Source organism: Elephas maximus, chromosome 11, assembly GCF_024166365.1.
Source record: "Elephas maximus indicus isolate mEleMax1 chromosome 11, mEleMax1 primary haplotype, whole genome shotgun sequence".
Classification (NCBI taxonomy): domain Eukaryota; kingdom Metazoa; phylum Chordata; class Mammalia; order Proboscidea; family Elephantidae; genus Elephas; species Elephas maximus.
The window spans coordinates 67,779,991-67,799,208 of NC_064829.1; the positions used below are offsets into that span (position 1 = coordinate 67,779,991).

At 44.3% G+C, this 19,218-nt stretch overlaps 1 protein-coding gene across 1 annotated transcript in view; it reads right to left on the reverse strand.

The window, feature by feature from the left end:
- The window catches only part of CPLX4 (complexin 4), a 34,624-nt gene that overhangs the window by 11,793 nt on the left and 3,613 nt on the right, over positions 1 to 19,218 (reverse strand). The window contains exon 2 of the mRNA XM_049901126.1: positions 13,321 to 13,408. Within this exon, the coding sequence (XP_049757083.1) occupies positions 13,321 to 13,408 (88 nt within the window). The remainder of the gene's footprint in view (positions 1 to 13,320; positions 13,409 to 19,218) is intronic.

Below are 19,218 nucleotides of genomic sequence, written 5' to 3' on the forward strand. Positions count from 1 at the left end.
CCTCTCCTTTCCCCTCCAGACGGGATATGCCAACATAGTCTCATGTGTCTACTTGATGCTAGAAGCTCATTCTTTACCAGTATCATTTTCCATCCCATATTCCAGTCTGAAGAGTTGGCTTTGGGAATGCTTCCTGTCTTGGACTAACAGAAGGTCTGGGGACCATGGCCTCTTGGGTCCTTCTAGTCCCAGTCTGACCATTAAGTCTGCTTTTTTACGAGAATTTGGGGTCTGCATCCCACTGATCTCCTGCTCCCTCAGGGGTTCTCTGTTGTGCTCCCTGTCAGGGCAGTCATCGGTTGTGGCCGGGCACCATCTAGTTCTTCTGATCTCAGGCTGATGTAGTCTCTGGTTTATATGGTCATTTCTGTCTCTTAGGCTTGTAATTACTTTGTGTCGTTGGTGTTCTTCATTGTTCCTTGCTCCCGGTGGGTTGAGACCAATTGATGCATCTTAGATGGCCGCTTGCTAGCGTGTAAGACCCCAAGCACCACTCTCTCAAACTGCAAACCTTTAGGTTAGCGGCCAAGGACTTAGCCACTGAGCCACCAGGGCTTCTTCCCCAGGCAATGTTGTTGTTGTTGTTAGGTGCCATTGAGTTTGTTTTGACTCATAGCCACCCTATGTACAACAGAACGAAATACTGTCCAGTCCTGTGCCACCCTCACAATCATTGTTATGCTTAAACCCACTGTTGCAGCAACTATGTCACTCCATCTCATTGAGAGTCTTCCTCTTTTTCACTGACCCCCTACTTTAACAAGCATGATGTCCTTTACCAGGGACTGGTCCCTCCTGATAACATGTCCAAACTACGTGAGACCAAGTCTTGCCATCCTCTCTTCCAAGGAGCACTCTGGCTGTATTTCTTCCAAGACAGACTTGTTCATTCTTCTGGCAGTCCATGGTATATATATTCATATTCTTTGCTAACACCATAATTCAAAGGCAACAATTCTTCTTTGGTCTTTCTAATTCATTGTCTAGCTTTTGTATGCATATGAGGCAATTGAAAATACCATGGGTTAGGTCAGGTGCGCCTAGTCCTCAAAGGACGTCTTTGTTTTTTAACATTTTAAAGAGGTCTTTTGCAAAGATTTGCCCTGTGCAATAAGTCATTTGATTTCTTGTCTGCTGCTTCCTTGGGTGTTGATTGTGGATCCAAGTAAAATGAAATCCTTGACAACTTCAGTATTTTTTCCAGGCAATAACCAAAAAATAACCCATTGCCATCAAGGTGATTCTAAACCTTAGCCATCCTATAGGACACAGTAGAACTGCCCAACAGAGTTTCCAAGGAGCGCCTGGTGAATTCAAACTGCTGACCTTTTGGTTAGCAGCTGTAGTACTTAACCACTGAAACACCAGGCTGTCCCTCTAGGCAATAAAAAAAAATAGCACTGCTAAAAAGCTTTCCAGGTGATTCCAGGGTGTGCTGTGGTGTTGAGACTGTTGCTAATGCGCAGAGGTGTTGAGATCCTTGCCTGGGCCTTGCTAGCTGCTTCTCAGCTACCCCCCAAAAAACAAACCCATTGCCATCCAGTCTCCTCCCTGTAAAAAAAAACTGTTGTCATGGTGTCGAATCCGACTCAGAGCGACCCTATAGCACAGAGTAGAACTGCCCCATAGAGTTTCCAAGTAGCGCCTGGTGGATTTGAACTGCCTACCTTTTGTTTAGCAGCCGTAGATAAGGGAGGTCGATATTATTTCTCCGTCATAAATGAGAATACCAGGTCAGAAAGGGAAAGTGACTGCCCAGTGTCACACAGCACTAAGTGGCAAGGCAAGATTGGACACCAAACAGACCTGACTCCAATAGCCATGTTTTTCTTGCTAAACCATCCTGGCAGCAGTGCTGGGTCCACACCTGCTAACAAGCTGAACAACATTTATGCAAGTATTTTCATCTCTCAGGACCTCAGTTTCTTATCTGTAAACGAAAGCCTTGGATTAGTGACCTTTAGGAGTCCCTGGGTGGTGCAAGTGGTTACGTGCTCCACTACTAGCCCAAAGGCTGGCAGTTCGAGCCCCTCCCCCAGAGAACGCTTAGAAGACCGGCCTGGCAATCTGCCTCTGAAAGGTCACAGCCTTGAAACCCTATGGAGCAGTTCTACTCTGCACACATGGGGTTGCCATGAGTTGGAATCCACTTGACAGCAACTAACAACAACAAAAACAACAAGAGCGTCTTGAGTCCCTGTGGAATGCCTTCCTAACGGTTTAAGACGGGCACAACTGAGAGTTGGGAATTCTCATTCCATGTAAGGCCTGATACATGCACACTCTCAATCAACATTAAAAGCCGACACTTCTCACTCAAGAAGTTAAATCTGCACCATCCGTCTTATTCAGATTGCCAGGCCTTTCTTTCCTGGTGTCCTTGGTTGGGTTTGAACCCCCAACCTTAAGGTTAGCAGTCAAGCACAAGTTATTTGTGCCTCTCAGGGATCTCTCCTCTGCTACACCACACCACTGTTATTCCTTCTTCAGTCATTACTCAGGGCCCTCAGCACACCCCTAAGTCGGAATTGACTTGATGACAGCAGGTTTAGTTATTGATTTACCTTATAGGGCGGCTGTGAGGATTACATAAGAAAGCTGGTGTGGCTAAATAACGTGTATGAATTCCTACTATACTAAGTATCCAGTGACTTGTCCTTCCAGCCCCATGTCCCCTCTGGACTTTCGTCCATTGCTCTTTCAAGGGGAGAGCAGGAGTCATCAACTGGATGGGGGCAGGGTGGAGAGGGGAGGAGGAGAAGGTGGCCTACTGGGCCCTGCCACCAGAAACAGCTGCTCAGAAACAGGAGGTTTTGATGTCTCAGACCCTGCTGGGCAGCCCAAGAACTCCTAATCTGAAGGAGGCTGGCAAATAAAGTTCACAGAACCACCTTTATTATTATTATTTTAAGAAGTAAGCTTAAATTCAGTTCTAATGGACCTTTTAATGTGACTTGTTTAAAAACAATACTATTCATAGATTTTTTTTCCAATATTCTTTATTCAAAATGAACGATGCCCTTAATACAGCAGACAAACAGCAGGTGTAACTAAATCATATAGCTCAGCAGGGGGCGCGACATGATTTTTCAATGACTAACCTAGATTGACAATTTCCCTTAATAGGATTAGGGTTCATTGTAGAACTATTTTCTCTTATTAATTTGGCTTGACTTACATATACATTTTGAATTGGCTGGGGAGAGGGGCTCATTTGTTTTTGGAAAGACTCTTGTGGCTTTATTTAAAACGCATTACTTCCTCTACTTAAAGAAGTATGACATTTAAATTAATAATATAAAGTCAACCTTTGTAATGTTTAGGCTTATTTTTTTCATGAAAATTTATTTTAATATAGCTCTTATGGCAGATAAATGATTTCTGTTGTTTTTGATACTTTGTTCTTTTGGTGCATCTTTTTTCTCACTAAATACCATCTATTCATTCAGCAAACGTTATGTGTTTGTGTGTATGTAACTTCTATATGTCAGGCACTGTACTGGGCACTGAGGATGAAGGTGAAAAAGTCGGCACCTTTATTATGGAGCGCACGGTCTAGTAGGTGAGGCTAACACACATATAGAGAATATTCAGGGTGGTAAGACAATGTCAAGGAGCTCTGGTGGTGCACTGGTTAAGCTCTCAGCTACTAACTGAAAGGATGGTGATTCAAACCCAACCAGGAGCTCCATGGGAGAAAAGACTTGGCCATCTGCTCCCGTAGAAATTAAAACAAACAAACGCATTTCCATTGACGAGTGAATTCTGACTCATAGTGACCCTATAGGCCAGAGTAGAACTGCCCCATAGGGTTTCCCAGGTTGTAATCTTTATGGAAACAGACTGCCACATTTTTCTTCTGAGGAACAGCTGGTGGGTTCCAACCACTGACCTTTTGGTTAGCAGCCGAACACTTAACTTCTGTGCCACCAGGGCTCCTTCCTATAAAGATTACAAATTAGGAAACCCTGTTGAGCAGTTCTACTCTGTCACATGGGGTTGCTAAAAGCTGGAATCAACTGGACGGTACCCAACAAGAGCAAGACGATGTTAAAGATATGCATGAAAGGACTTAGGGGAACAAGCGGGAGAGTGACCCCATCCAGCCCAGGGTCCGGGTGAGAGGTCGAGGAAGACTGGAAGAAGCAGCACTAGACCAAATCTTACAGAAGAATAGGAGTTACCCCCTTGGGAGAGGGTCCCTGAGGAGCAGATACAGGAGAAGGGTATGAGGAAGGTACAGCCTGGGCAGGGAGTGGCAGGTGAAGCTAGGGAGACAGGAGCCAAATCATGGGTGCAGGTCTGGGAGTTTGGATTTTATTTTAAAAAGGGATTGGAAGCCTTTTTTTTTTTTTTTAAACAGAGGAGGAACAGGATCAGACGTGTGTTTTAGAAACTTCACCTTGGGTTTTTGAGGGGGGCAAGACTTGAAGCAGAAAAGTGACTTAGGAGCTGTTGTAGCAATACAGGTGAGAAATGATGAAGGCCTGCAGTGGAGGATGAGTTGAGAACTATTTACTCACACACACAAAAAACAATCGCCACAGAGTTGATTTCAACTCATAGCTACCCTATAGGACAGAGCAGAACTGCCCCACAGGGTTTCCAAGGAGCTGCTGGTGGATTTGAACTGCTGACCTTTTGGTTAGTGGTGTTAGCTCTTAACTACTGCACCACCAGGGGTCCCCCATAAGGATTATAGCCTAGGAAACCCTATGAGGCAGTTCCACCCTGTCACATGGTGTCGCTAAGAGTTGGAATTGACTTGGCAGGACACAACAACAACAAACCGGTGATCTGCTTCCAAAAGGTCAGAGCCTTGAAAGCCCTAAGGAGCGCAGCTCTACTCTGCAACATATGGGGTCATCATGAGTCAGAATTGACTCCATTGCAACTGTTTTATTATTATTATTAATTACCCATACATTGAAAACTAGAGGAAGCCGACATAGGCTGGACATGTGTACATAAACACTGAAGTGATTTATGCACCAAACTAAACCCACTGCTCCTGAGTCAATTCCGACTCATAGCGACCCATAGGACAGAGTAGAACTGCCCCATAGGGTTCCCAACGCTGTAGATCTTTACAGAAGCAGGCTGCCACAGATTTCTCCAGCAATGATTTATGTAGTTGGCTGTATATATACTTCAAGGGTTCCAACAATGGACTCAAACATACCAACGATCATGAAGATGGGGCAAGTTTCCTTTTGTTATACATAAGGTCTCTCCACGAGTCAGAGCTGGCTCATCAGCAACTAACAATGGCAACAACAACAATATATACTTCAGATTACTCAAGTTTGACTACCACACTTATTTGATTACTTATCTGATGACTGCAATTAAAAACGATCATCAAAGGACATCAGTAGGACAAATGCCGTTGTCATGAACAATTAACAAATTTGGGCTATGGGGCCTTTTTCTGTTTGTCTAGTGGGCCAGGCCTACATTGTTCCTTTTTAAAGAAGCCAAATTTGCTTTTCCCAATCAGCAATAGAGTAAAACTCTTTTTCCTAGGAAACACCAGCCAAATAATTTCTTTAGAAAACGCAGCTGTAATTCCAGAATGTGACGCAGTTACCCTCATTAGAGCTGACAGCTCCCGGGAAGACATTTTCCTCAAATCTGCTCTCATTGGGCCTCAGAAAAAGGAAGGGCTCAGACCTGCCTCCTGCTGTTATATAACCGCTGTGATGGTGACCCTGAGGAATTGTGAATGGGGTGCCCAAGGGGGTTGTCCTCGTTAGCCCGAGGGCACTTTGAATGTGTCAATTTCCCTGTGGACTGTTAATACTATTAAACTACTGCTGCTTACCCAGTGTGGATTTGATAAAATAGCACAGGGCTAAGGCTTCTGCCAACACTTGGGGAGGGCAGGTTGTTATTCGGAACCCAACAAGGTCCTGGAGCCTCTTGCTTTCTGCCCAGTACCATTTTCTTTCTTAGGCAGTAGTGTTCAGTTCTAAATTCTACCATCAAAGATGGAGACTCAGAATTTCAAGAGGATGTAGGGAGAATGAGGAGTCTGTGGGTGCTGCAAATGGTTAATATGCTCGGCTGCTAACAAAAAGGTTGGCAGTTCGAGTCCACCCAGAGGTCCCGTGGAAGAAAGGCCTGGTGATCTACTTCTGAAAAATCAGCCTTTGAAAACCCTAGGGACCACAGTCCTACTCTGACACACATGGGTTTCCACGAGTTGGCACTCACTCAGAGCATCTGGTTGGTTTTTTTGGTTAAGGAGAATAGGCATTAAAAAAGCACTGAAGAATAAGGAGGCTCAACCCCCCTTGCCACAAGTAAGCTTTTTGACCTTGGACAAGTCCTTTTATTTATACAGGAGCTTTATGATTATGCAGTGAGTGTACACTTAGGATACGTGCTTTTTTGTGGTTAAAAAAGTAAGAGTTTAACTGGGCTTAGGACCATATTTTCTTGGGGCAGGTTGGTGAATTGGCACAATATAGTTCATAAAGATAATGTTCTACATCCTAGTTTGGTGAGCAGTGTCTGGGGTCTTAAAAGCTTGCGAGTAGTCATCTAAGACACAACTATAGGTCTCTACTCGTCCAGAACAAAAGAGGAAGGAGGAAATCAAAGACTCAAAGAAGAAACTAGTCTACAGGACTAATAGTCTACAGGAACCACAGCCTCACCTACCTTGAGACCAGAAGAACTAGATGGTGTCCAGCTACCACTACAGGCCATTCCACCCAGGGACACAATAGATGGTTCCAGATAGAATGGGAGAAAAATGTAAAACAAAATGCAAATTTCTAAAAAAATCCCAGACTTACCGGACTGGTAGAGACTAGAGGAACCCCAGAGGCTACCACCCTGGGATACCCGTTTAACTTGGAACTCAAACCACTTGAGGAGGCTATCTTTCAGTCAGATAAGATTGGTTCATAAAATAAATAATATAACCCGTCAGTACTATGCTCCTCTAAATAATCATCTGAATGAAACCAGCTGGTAAACATTTTCCCTAGACCAAAGATGACATGGTAAGGGGAGACAGGGAAGCTAGGTTAACAGAAACAGAACAACCAAAATGGAAATAATGAGAATGCTGACATATTGTGAAAAATGTAACCAATGTCACTGAACAATATGTATAGAAATTGTTAAATGAGAATCTAATTTGCTGTGTAAACTTTCATCGACAACAATAAAATATTAAAAAACAACAACAACAAAAAAAAGAGTTTAATGAAAAGCTGATAGCATTCAGACACTGGCGTCAAGGAGTCCAGGAACCCAGCTTTCTGGTGATGGCACTGCTCTAGGAAAAGAACTTAGAAAATGGAGAGGAAGAGATGGCTGGCATGTTCCTTAGATGGCCTCAGCTGCTGAGCCCAGGGAGGAAATCCACGTGAATATTCAGGAATCTGTTGCTCCCTTTCCAACTGTAACTCCTCCGGGATCGGGCCTCCATTAGCCCTCCCCTGGGCTGCTGTAGGGCATTGTTGGGTGGGCCAAACGGTTTGTGCTCAACTACTAACCAAAATGCTGAAGGTTCAAGTCCACCCAGAGGTGCCTCGGAAGAAAGACCTGGTGATCTACTTCTGAAAAATCAGCCACTGGAAACTCTACGGAACACAGTTCTACCCCTGCACACACGGAGTTGCCAGGAGCTGGAGTCCCACTTGATGGAAGCGCGCTTGGTTCGGTTTTGGCTGGGCTGCTGAAGGACTGGCAGCACTGGCCACCTGCCTCTCACGTCTTTCCCCACCAGTTCATCTACACATGGCTGTGGGCCTGGTTTCGTCCATCACAGCCCCCAGGCCTTCTAGGGCCTCCTCGCTCCCTAGGGGAGCACCTAGGAGATGAAAGCCTACAGCTTCGATCCCAGTTGTGCTTTTCTCACGGCATCCTGAAGGTGCCGTTATACAGGGTCCCTCTGCACAATCAGACAAAGCTTTCAGAGTTCCAGTTCATCATAACCAGTTGCTCCACGTAAGTCAGCTAGATACAGAATAAGAATAAAAGCCCGGTACGCACCGTCTGGGACAGAACGACCCCCTCGCATTCTTCATGGCCCTGATTCATCTCCTCTCAAGGCCCAGCATATCCAATTCCGTCAATTCTTCCTCAGTTAGTCATTTCTAAACCTCTCACCGTTCTGGTTACTGCAGAGACATCTGAGACCCGTTTGTTCTCAAGCTCACACTCCTGGTGCTTGATGAGTGGATCCCACTCTGCAGAAGCTCGCTGGGCAGCCTGTCCCCACCTGCTCATTCACGGGGGCTATTGCCTCCTGCTTGGCATTGAAAGTTGCTTCTACAACGGCAGATCCGGCCCTTCTAAGCTTGCTAGCACAGTGGCCACTTTAGAATAAAATACACGATCTGGTCCTTAATATAAAAAAGGAGTCCCTGGGTGATGCTAATGGCTAACGGTTAAGCTCTCAACTACTAGCCAAAAGGTTGGTGGTTTGAACCCACCCAGAGGCACCTTGGAAGAAAGGCCTGGAGACTTGCTTCCGAATTGTCACAGCCTTGAAACCCCTGTGGAGCTGTTCTACTCTGCACACATGGGGTCGCCATGTGTCGGAGTCCATTTGAGGGCAACTAACAACAACATTTTTAAAATGAACGTTTAATTTTAAAAAGGGTTATCTCCAGACATTTCTGCCCCTGTCCCTGTCCTTGCCACAACCCACAGTCACCGAGGAGTGCTTTCTGCTCGGGCACGTGGCTGTGTTTTCCTGCTGCTGCTGTGGCCGCTGCTCTGGGAACACCAGGGGGCGCCAGGGAGCCTCCGGGCGCCGTCCACGCTAGAGCCCTGGGACCTGGTGAGGGGCGGGAGGGCGGGGTGGGAAGGAGCGGCCGTTTTGCTCAAAAGAAGAGTTGGCCCCTGCTGCTGATCCTCGCCTGGGAAATGTGTCTGTCTCCCAGCACCTCTTTTTCGGCCCCGGAGGCTATTGAAGGCCCCATTGCACCCAGAGTCTTGTCTGTGAAAGCAGGTGGTGAAGATGGGTGTGAGGGGCACAGGGAAGAGAGGCGGGTAACTCTGGTAACACGTGATAGCCACGGGAGAGGTAGGAGGTTTCCAAGGATGGGGCTCCACGTGAAGCACAAGGTGCTGAGTTGAGTTTGGGAAATTGGACATCTGGACAAAGTGTGCTATGACCCAGTGGGTTTTTTAATTTTTCTATTAATTACTGTCTTTCCAGAAAGTGTGCAGTGGATTAGAATTTCATTGTGCTTTACAAAAAGCAGGCAATTGTATTATTAGTATTTCTCCCACAATAGGCACATTCTTAAAACGCTGTCTATAGAATCCATTCTTACAAAGATGTCACCATAATACAAAAACATCCTTGGGAGCCCTGGTGGCACCGTGGTTAAGTGCTTGGCTGCTAACTGAAAGCTCAGGGGTTTGAATCCACCAGACTTTCTGCAGGAGAAAAGACCTGGCCATCTGCTCTTGTAAAGATTACAGCCTAGGAAACCCTATGGGGGCAGTTCTACTCTGTCACATAGGGTTGTTAGGAGCTGGAATTGACTTGATGGCACAACAACGGGGAGGCCCCATCTAAAAGTAATCTTTGCAATGAACCACTAAATGTAGAATTCTTTGAAGTGAAACTCTCATCCATGTATTTGAATTGCATCTAGAATTTAGTCACCAGACAACACCAGGGACAGAAGGGCCATGTGCCTGGACTGCTGGTTGTGGGACTCGGTGACATTTTACTGGAAGAGTGAGACAATGCAGGTTGTCCCCAGTGTCTCGGTGCAGTTTTAAGCCACGTGAAGCTTAAACCTTCATTTAAACTCTGGGACATCTTGGATATTGAGAGTCGAAAGAGCAGAGGCTTTGAGGCCAGAAGGAGCTGTGTTCGAATCCTTTTGTAAGTTGGTTAGGAGGCATAAATTTTTATCCTGGTTCTGTCACTCAGTAGCTGTGGGTCTCTGCAAAGCTATTTAACCCTCCTGGGCTGCAGTTTCTGCTTGTGTAAAATGCACCCGTGGCACTAGATTATCAGATGGACTTCAAAGTTCCTTTTAGGGTCCATGTAAAAATTAGGTGTGGTTACAAATGCACTACGCATTCGAAACCGCTATAGAAAAAAGTGTATTTAGAACTTGTATTTTCTGAGCATCAGTAACCATGCAATGCAAGATACTGCCCTCCACTGTGACAGTTTATCCACTTCCCTCCTGCTCCCCCTTCCCTCGCTGGCTTAGGGAGCAGTAGCCTATCCAGATATAGTCACTGTCACTCTCCAGGGTCTGCCCCTCTCCAGCGAGGATCTGAATGTGCACATTCTTATGGCCATAATTCTTTCCTCGTTCATTAGTTTCTGTTGGAAAAGCTCGTGTCCCAAAGGATATCTGGGTTCGGAGATCAGGGAATTGTTTTCTCTGCAGAGCATCAAAGCCTTGCTGCTAAGCCTGAAGTGTCACCAATGAGGACCTGGAAATGAGTGAGACAGTAGCCTCACCATTGTGAAAGGAAACAATCAATAGCTCAGATTCTTGAGGCCCAGAGACCTTGAGTTGTACTGTTTACACACACTGGAGCCCTTACCCAAGGCAGGACTAGCTTCGATACTTCACTTATTATTGTCAAAACATAACTTTTGTAGGTATTTTGTAGGGTCACTATGAGTCAGAATCTACTCAACAACACACAACAATAAGAACTGGTGGTGCAAATGATTAAATGCTCAGCTGCTAACTGAAAGGCTGGTGGCTTGAGCCAACGCAGTGGCTCTGCGGAAGAAAGACCTGGCGATTTGTTTTTGTAGAGATTATAGCCCAGAAAACCCTATGAGGCAGCTCTACTCTGTCCCATGGGGTTGCTGTGAGTTGGAATCAACTCGATGGCACCTAACAACAAGAAAGAAATAATGAAAATAATGTCTACTGACTGCTTACTATTTGTCAGGCATTGTACTAGGCCCAGGAAACCGTGGTGGCACAGTGGTTAAGTGCTATGGCTGCTTACCAAAAAGTTCCGCAGTTCGAGTCCACCAGGCGCTCTTTGTAAACTCTGTGGGGCAGTTCTACTCTGTCACATAGAGTCCGACTATGAGTCGGAATCAACTCAACAGCAACGGGTTTGGTTTTGGGTTTGGTACTAGGCCCCTTATGTATCTCAGACAAGATATATGTATCTTGTATCTCAGACAAGACCCTATGAAGTAGGTATCATTTCCCCCACTCTATAGATGAGGAAACTGAGGGTCAGGTGTTTCTAAAAAGCCATTCGAAGGGAGTCCCTGGTGGTGCAAACGGTTAAGCAGTCGACTACTAGCTAAAAGGTTGGTGGTTCGACAGGCTGGATGACCTGCTTCCCAAAGGTCACAGCCTTGAAAACCTTATGGTTCAGTTCTACTTCACACACATGGCGTTGCCAAGAGTCAGAATCCACTTGATGGCAAATAACAACAACGACAACAATGTGCTAATACATAAAAAAAAAAAAAAAACCCAGTGCTGATACATAGAGATGTCCAAAACAAGTTATACTAAAAAACCACCTGAGGGTGTACTGTATCAGAGTGGCAGAGCCAGAGCGGAGACCCAGTGCTCCTTAGATCTCCAAGATACATCAAAACAATGAATAAAATTGTTCAAAGTTGTCAAAAATAAATCCTTAAAAACCCCAACCTCACAGAAGATACATGCCGGATTGATCATCTCCATGCATGTATTCAATTTCTAATTCATTCCAAACAAGATTTGTGGTCCTTTAATCAGATGGGCCCAAGAGGGTAGGGGACAGACTCCAGTTCAGTAGCGAGAATCTGAGCCAGGCTTGCCGCCTCGGGAAACTAAAGCCACCAGTGACGTGCTTGGGAATTTCAGGAAGTACAGCAGACAGTGAGAGCTGAAAAAACAGTGTTTAGAAATGTCTCCTTTTTCCAAAATGCAAGCACAGTGGTAAAAAGTATTAAACCTAAAAGGAGGGGCAAAAAGCAAGGGCATTTTTAAAACATACTGGTTGCAAATGAAAATGAATTCACTGTGAGCAGAACCTGGGTTCCTTGGCATCTTTGGGATGGACCTTCTCCCTGGCTGGGGCTGTTGAACTCTTGTGATTTCAGCAGTGGCCTTGCAAAGGAAGTAGACTCTCACTCTTAGTCTAGTGCTGGAAGCTTCAGGAGTCAGCTCTTTGGGGGCTCTGCAGGGACCCCATTGAAGGAACTGGTTTAGTAGCACTTTCTAAAGCCATCCAGTTGAGATGGGGATGGCGCTCACACCTGGGAAAGGATCATAGGCTTTGGAGGGACCTTTGTCTTTGGCTTCTGCAGATGGAAGATGTTCTCAAAGGGAGGGTGTGCTTTTGGAATACGGAGCTGAACACCTAATCGGAAGGTGGTTCCCAGGTGGGAAAGATGGGGACAGAGGAGGTGAGCCAGAGGAGCAAGATGCTGGGCCCTCCGTCGCCACTGGACACAAGCCCTGGACCAGGGCATCCCGAGTCATTTGCCAGAACAGACAAGTGCAGCCTCTTCCAACCACTAACCCAACTGCGGACTCAACCAGACACTCCAGGTGTTCATCTGCTCAGCTAGCACTGAGATGGGTAAGACTGTGCTAGGTAGTGCCCACAACTACTACATCACCTCCAAAAACAAGGCATCGAATGTTGCCTTTAAAGAGAGGCAGAATGTCATAGAAGGTAAGACCTCGGACTCTGCCACTTCCTGGCTGTGTGACCTTGAGCAGGTGCTCTGGATTGAATTGTGTCCACAAAAAGCATGTGTTGTAAATCCTACTTATACCTGTGGTTATAGTTCCATTTGGAGTAGGGTTTTCTTTTTTATGTTAATAAGGCAGTATTAGTGTAGGGTACGTTTTAAGTCAATTTATTTTGAGATATAAAAGAGCAGCTTAAGCAGAAAAAAAAAAAAGCACGAATGAGGAAAATAGATGCCACACCACATGAGATCGCCAAGGAACCAAGAAACAGAAGCTGTAAAGAGACAAGGACCTTCCCCAAGAGCCAACACAGACAGAAAGCCTTCCGCTGGAGCCAGTGCCCTGAATTTAGACTTCTAGCCTCCTAAACCTTCTGTTTGTTAAAGCGCATCTACGTCATCTACAGGTGTTAACTCCATTTTGTTGAGAGGAAATGGAAGTTCATAGAGGTTAAAGGCTGGAATCCACATTGTATGAACTCCTAGTTCAATGCTTTTTTCACATATCGAAGCCCTCAATGAAGATTAAGACAAAAGCATGTGTGTGTGTATACATATATATATATTCATGAAGGTGACCCTTTGCTGATGGTCAAATAGTCTGTTTTTATTAATCAAGACGTGATGATATGTTCCTTGTGTTAAGATTGTCTTACCTTTGGAAGTCTGTATTTTTCTCGGAGATGAACTCTGAGGCATGCCCTCTCTGCCTTTTTTTGTGTAAACGTGGCATCTCTTTCCATCCTAGAAGTTAAAGAAGAGGATAAAGTTGCGGACAAGTTAAAGAATGTCATAAGGACATAGAGAGCTCAGGTCATTCCAGCCCCTGCTCTGACACACCCCAACACTGAGATACACTTCCCAGTCCCTGGTGCAGGTGGACACCTGGGCAACAGGATATTTACTCTAATGACTCAGTTTACCCATTGCCATCAAATCAGTTGTGACTCATGGCAGCCCCATGTGTGCAGAGTAGAACTGGTCCATAGGGTTTTCAAGGCTTTAACCTTTTGGAAGCAGATCGCCACACCTTACTTCTGAGGTACCTCTGGGTGGGTTCGAAGCATGAACCTTTCAGTTAGTAGTCCAGTGCTTAGCCTCTTGGCCACCCAGGGACTCCAATCCCAGTCCTACTATTGCACCAGAATCCCTGGGGGTGAGGGAGGGCAACTGCATTTTTAACAAGCTTCCTGCTTGATTCTTATTCAATCTAAAACAGGGTTGTAGAATCCAGCACTAAGGGACCCTTTAGAGGCACATGGTCTTATGGGATATAATATATGCTGTTTTCTTTTCATCATCACCCTCTCAAGATCCCAACTTAGTCTTTCCTGTTTGGAAAGAAGCATCGTTGAACAAGGTGTGGTGGATTTCCAGAACACCATACCAAGTCCTGCTCTGGGGACGATCTAATGGGACTCGTGGTCATGCATGTTTGAGGTAGATTGCTTTGCTAACGATAATCCAGACCAAAGTGGAGGCCTTTGGGGGAAGTCAGTCAAGCTCTCAGTACCATCTCCCTCTGTAAAAACCAAACCAAACCCATTGCCTTTGAGTCAATTCCGTCTCATGGCAACCCCATGTGTTACAGAGCAGAACTGCTCCACGGTGTTTTTTTTTAATGTAATCGTTACAGAAGCTGATTGCCAAGCCTTTCTTCCATGGCTTCAGTAGGTGGTTAGAACTGTCAATTTTTAGGTTAGCAGCTGATTGCAAACTGCATGTGCCACCCAGGGACCCCCTCTGTGTAAGCACAACTACAGATAGAAAATCAAAGGTTTTCATTCTCCCAGTTGAAAATAAAGGAAGAAGTTCCTCTCCTTCCCTGTTCTTTCAGAATTCACTTTGGACAACTTATCACTGTAAATTCTCTGTCCCTTTAAAAAATGTGTACATCAGGGATATTTCCTCAAGGACCTGAGTACCATCCGTTTTCAAATATGATCATCAAGGAGGACCATACCCCTACCGCCCAGTTTCCTGGAAGGAGATTAGCATGCCTTCAGGTATACTGCCTTGACGATGTTAAAAAGTAAGCAGTTTTGTCCAGAAGTGTGAATGTAATGAGTTGTACCCTGGGAAGCTATATAAAAGGTCTGATTTCTTTCTGTCCTTGCAGTTTCTGATTACAGATTTCCTGATTACATATTGGTTTAATGCTTATTCAATAATACAACTTTTCTTTCCCTTCTATTTTTGTGGATGGCGCAGGACCAGGCAGCGTTTCGTTCTGTTGTACATAGGGTCGCTATGAGTCGGAACCAACTCGACGGCACCTAACAACAACAACGACATTTTTGTGGAGAGGTTTTTTGGGTTGGGAGTAGATTTTGTTTTTAGAAACTTTTCCCCAACACCTTCCAGCTGCCCATAGCTAAACTGGCAGCTAAACTTATGGACGTGGCCCTGACGTCTGGCTGTATCGGATTGGACCACACTGGGTAAATACAATCTCTTCTCTGAATTTGTGACTGAGACTGAGAAAGACAGAGACACGTAGAGTGGCTGAAACTGGAACAGGAGAACTTGGAGGCAGGGCTGCTGTTTCACACCTGCCCCATGGTCTGGGTGACAGAAAGAACAGGGGAGCTGGCTGCTGAGAAAGAGTGGCCAAGTAGAGATGGAAGCGATGGCAAGAGATGGAAAAAGAGTGTGCAGCTTCCCGACAACCTTCTAGTGCCTAGTTTAGAAACATGTGAGGCCTGGTGGGATTTCTGTGCATGGGTTTGGTGAAGCAGCTTGCATCCTTAAAATAAATCCCATTTTCATTTTCAGGTGGCTACATTGGTTTCTAAGGTCCTTGGGTGGTGTAAATGGTTTGTGTTGGACTAAAAAAAAAAAAAAAAAAACCAAGCCCGTTGGCAACTCATAGTGACCCTAGAGGACTGCCCCATAGAGTTTCCAAGGCTGAAATCTTTACAGCAGCAGACTGCCATATCTTTCTCCTGCGCAGTGGCTGGTGGGTTTGAACCACCAACCTTTTGGTTGGCAGCCAAGTGCTTAACCACTGTGCCACCAGGGCTCCTTGTGGTGAACTACTAACCTAAAAAAGGAGCCCTGGTGCTGAAAAGGTTAAGTGCTCTGCTGCTAACTGAAAGTTTGGTGGTTCAAACCCACCCAGTACTTCCATGGGAGAAAGACCTGGCAATCTGCTCCCATAAAGATTACAGCCTAGCAGTTCTGTTCTGTCACATGGGGTCGCTATGAATCAAAATCGACTTGACTGCACTTAACAGTGGCAACTAACCTAAAGGTTGGTGATTTGAGCCCACCTAGCAGTGCTGTGGAAGAAAGACCTGGCAATCTATATTTGTAAAGATTATAGCCAAGAAAGCCCTGTGGAGCAGTTCCACTCTTTAATACATGGGGTTGCTATGAGTCAGAATTGATTCAATGGCAATGTTGGTTTCTATTTCTTAGTTCCAAATTTTGAAATAATCTTAACCATTACACAGAACTTTGACTGCAAGGAAGGGCTGGATCAGAAGCAAATAATCAGAGTAAACTATTGATTGCCAGGCCCTAGGCTCAGGAGCTCTCGGAACCCATTTTTGTCCACAGAATATCAGGCCTTTAATGGGCATGAGAAAGCATTGGTCCAGACCTCCGGTTTTGAAGAGGAAAATAGAATGACTTTCCCAAGAGATCAGTGACTTGGTCACATAGACAGGGATCAGGTCTTTATTTCACTAATATTTTATTATGAAAAATTTCAAACCTACAGATAAGTTGAAAGAATTTTACAATGAAAAGCCATATATCCTGCCATCTAGAGTCTATAATCAGCCCCTTGCAGTATGTGTTTTTAGCACGTATCTGCCCATCTCTCCATCCACTCATCTGTGCATCTTCTTTTTCGATGAATTTCCCAGACATCAGTACTACTACGCATGGTGATCCTATGTGTGTCAGAATAGAAATGTGCTCCATAATGTTTTCTGGGGCTGATTTTTTGGAACTGCCAGGCCTTTTTTCTCAGGTGCGTCTGGGTGGACTCGAACCTCCAACTTTTAGCTTGGCAGCCACGTGCAGTTAACTTTTTCCACCACCCAGGGACTCTGACATCAGCACATATAAAAAAACTCTCTTGCCGTCAAGTCACTTTTGTGCTCCATAGGGTTTTCTTGGCTATAGTATTTATGGAAGCAGGTCGCTAGGCTTTTCTTATACAGTGCTGCCAGGTTCGAACTGCCAAACTTCGACGGCATATCATTAACTAAAGCCTGTTGAGGTCGAGTCAATTCTGACTCATAGCAACACTAAAGGGCAAAGCAGAACCATCCATAGGGTTCCAAGGCTGTAAATCTTTACAGAAGCAGACTGCCACATCTTTGTCCCATAGAGTGGCTGGCGGGTTGAAACTGCTGAACTTTCACGTACCGGCTGAGCACTTAACCACTGTGCCACAGGGCTCCATATACACCTACTCTTCACTTATCAACTGTCTTGTTATCTGACATTTCCCACTTATGACAAATGTAAAAAATCCACTATCCAACTATTTTGCCCACTAACAATGTATGTCTGACACTAACGAATGCCAAAGGTGTGAGGCAAGAGTAATACTGGCTGTGATGGTTAAGGTTATGTGTCATCTTTGCTGGGCCATGATTCTCAGTGGTTTGGCATTTATGTAATGATATAATTTGGCAGTTATGTAATGATGCAGTCATCCTCCATTTTGTGATCTGATGTAGTCATCCTTCATTTTCCCATTATGCTGATTTTTGCATAAAGGCCTGAACTTTGGAACTTAACCATATTGATAAGAGTGGGTGTATCATTAACTAGAGTTACATATTTGTTTACAGTTCTTCTTTTTTTTAAGTGAAATTTACATATAATTAAATGTACAAACCTTAAATGTACCATTTGATGAGTTCCTAAAAATGTACATGCTTCTGTAACTCAAACCCCTGTAAAGATATAGAACATTACCATCACTTCGGAAAGATCCCTCATGCCTCCATAGCCCCTGCCCCCATAACCCTAAAGGCAATTGCTGTCCTTTTTCCACCGGAGATTGGTTTTGCCTGTTCTTGAATTTCGTATAAATGGAATCATAAGCTATGTGTTTGTGCAGTTTCTTTCACTCATGAAAATTTGTATGTGTTGCTTTATTTTTTAGTGGTTTATTCTCTTTTATTCTACCCTCTACTTCTGAAAAGTCAGCCATCGAAACCCTATAGAGCACAGTTCTACTCTGACACACATGCGGTTACCATGAGTCGGAGTTGACTCAATGGCAACTACATTAAGCAGTTTTTTCAGGTACCAATTTGTCGTTTGTATATCTTTGTGAAGTATTTGTTCAATTCTTTTACTCATTTTTAGTTGTGTGTGTTATTTTGCTTTTACTGAGTTGCAGGAGTTCTTTATCTAACCTAGATTCCAGTCCTTTGTCAGATATATGTTTTACAAATATTTTCTCCCAATCTGTGGCTTGCCTATTTCTTAATGGTATTTTTTGATGACCAAAAGCTTCTACTTTTGATGAAGTCTAATTTATCATTTTCTTTTATTGTGATTTAGGGGAAAGTTTACAGAGCACATTAGTTTCTCATTAAACAGTTAATACACAAATTGTTTTGTGACATTGGTTGCCAACTCCTCGATCTGTCAACACTCTCCCCTTCTCCACCCCAGGTTCCCGGTTTCCATTTGTCCAGCTTTCCTGTCCCTTCCTGCCTTCTTAACTTTGCTTTGGGGTTGCTGTGCCCATTGGTCTCGTATACATGATTGAACTATGAAGCACGTCCCTCACGTGTGTTATTGTTGGCACTATAGACCTGTCTAATCTTTGGCTGAAGGGTGAACCTCAGGAGTGAATTCAGTAGTGAGTTAAAAGGGAATCCAGGGCCCATACTCTTGGGGTTTCTCCAGTCTCTGTCAGACCAGCAAGAATGGTCTTTTTTTTGTATGAGTGAATTTGAATTTTGTTCTATATTTTTCTTGAGACCCTCTATTGTGTCCCTGCCAGCGCAGTTGGTGGTGATAACTAGGTACCATCTAGTTGTTCTGGGGTCAGTTTGGTGGAGGTTGTAGTAGTTGTAGTCCATTGTCCTTTGGACTAATCTTTCCCTTGTGTCTTTGGTTAATTTATCATTTTAAGAATTTTATGGTTATTATTTTTTGGGTCTTGTTTGAGAAATCTTTGCCTATTTCCAAGTTGCAAAGATAATCTTCAATGTTTTTTTCTAGAAGCCTTCTAATTTTAGCTTTTGTGTTTAAGGTCTATAATAGATATCAAATTAATTTTTGTATACAGTATGAGATGGGATCAAAGGTCAGTGTTTTCCAGCTGTTTCAGCGTCATTTGTTGAAAAGTCTTTCGTTTTCCTGTTGGATTATTTTGACACCTTTGTTGAAAATCAAATGGCTGTATAAATTCCACTGATTTATTTGTCAATCCAAATGTGGTACAGACTCAGATCTCTTTCTTCCCAGTCTCCCTCCCTATCTGCATGGCTAGTTTGTATTTTGGTGTGTAAGAAGTAGCATTCTAGGGTGCAATGACTGGTTATTTTGAAACCAAGAGAAAAGAGTGTTACCTC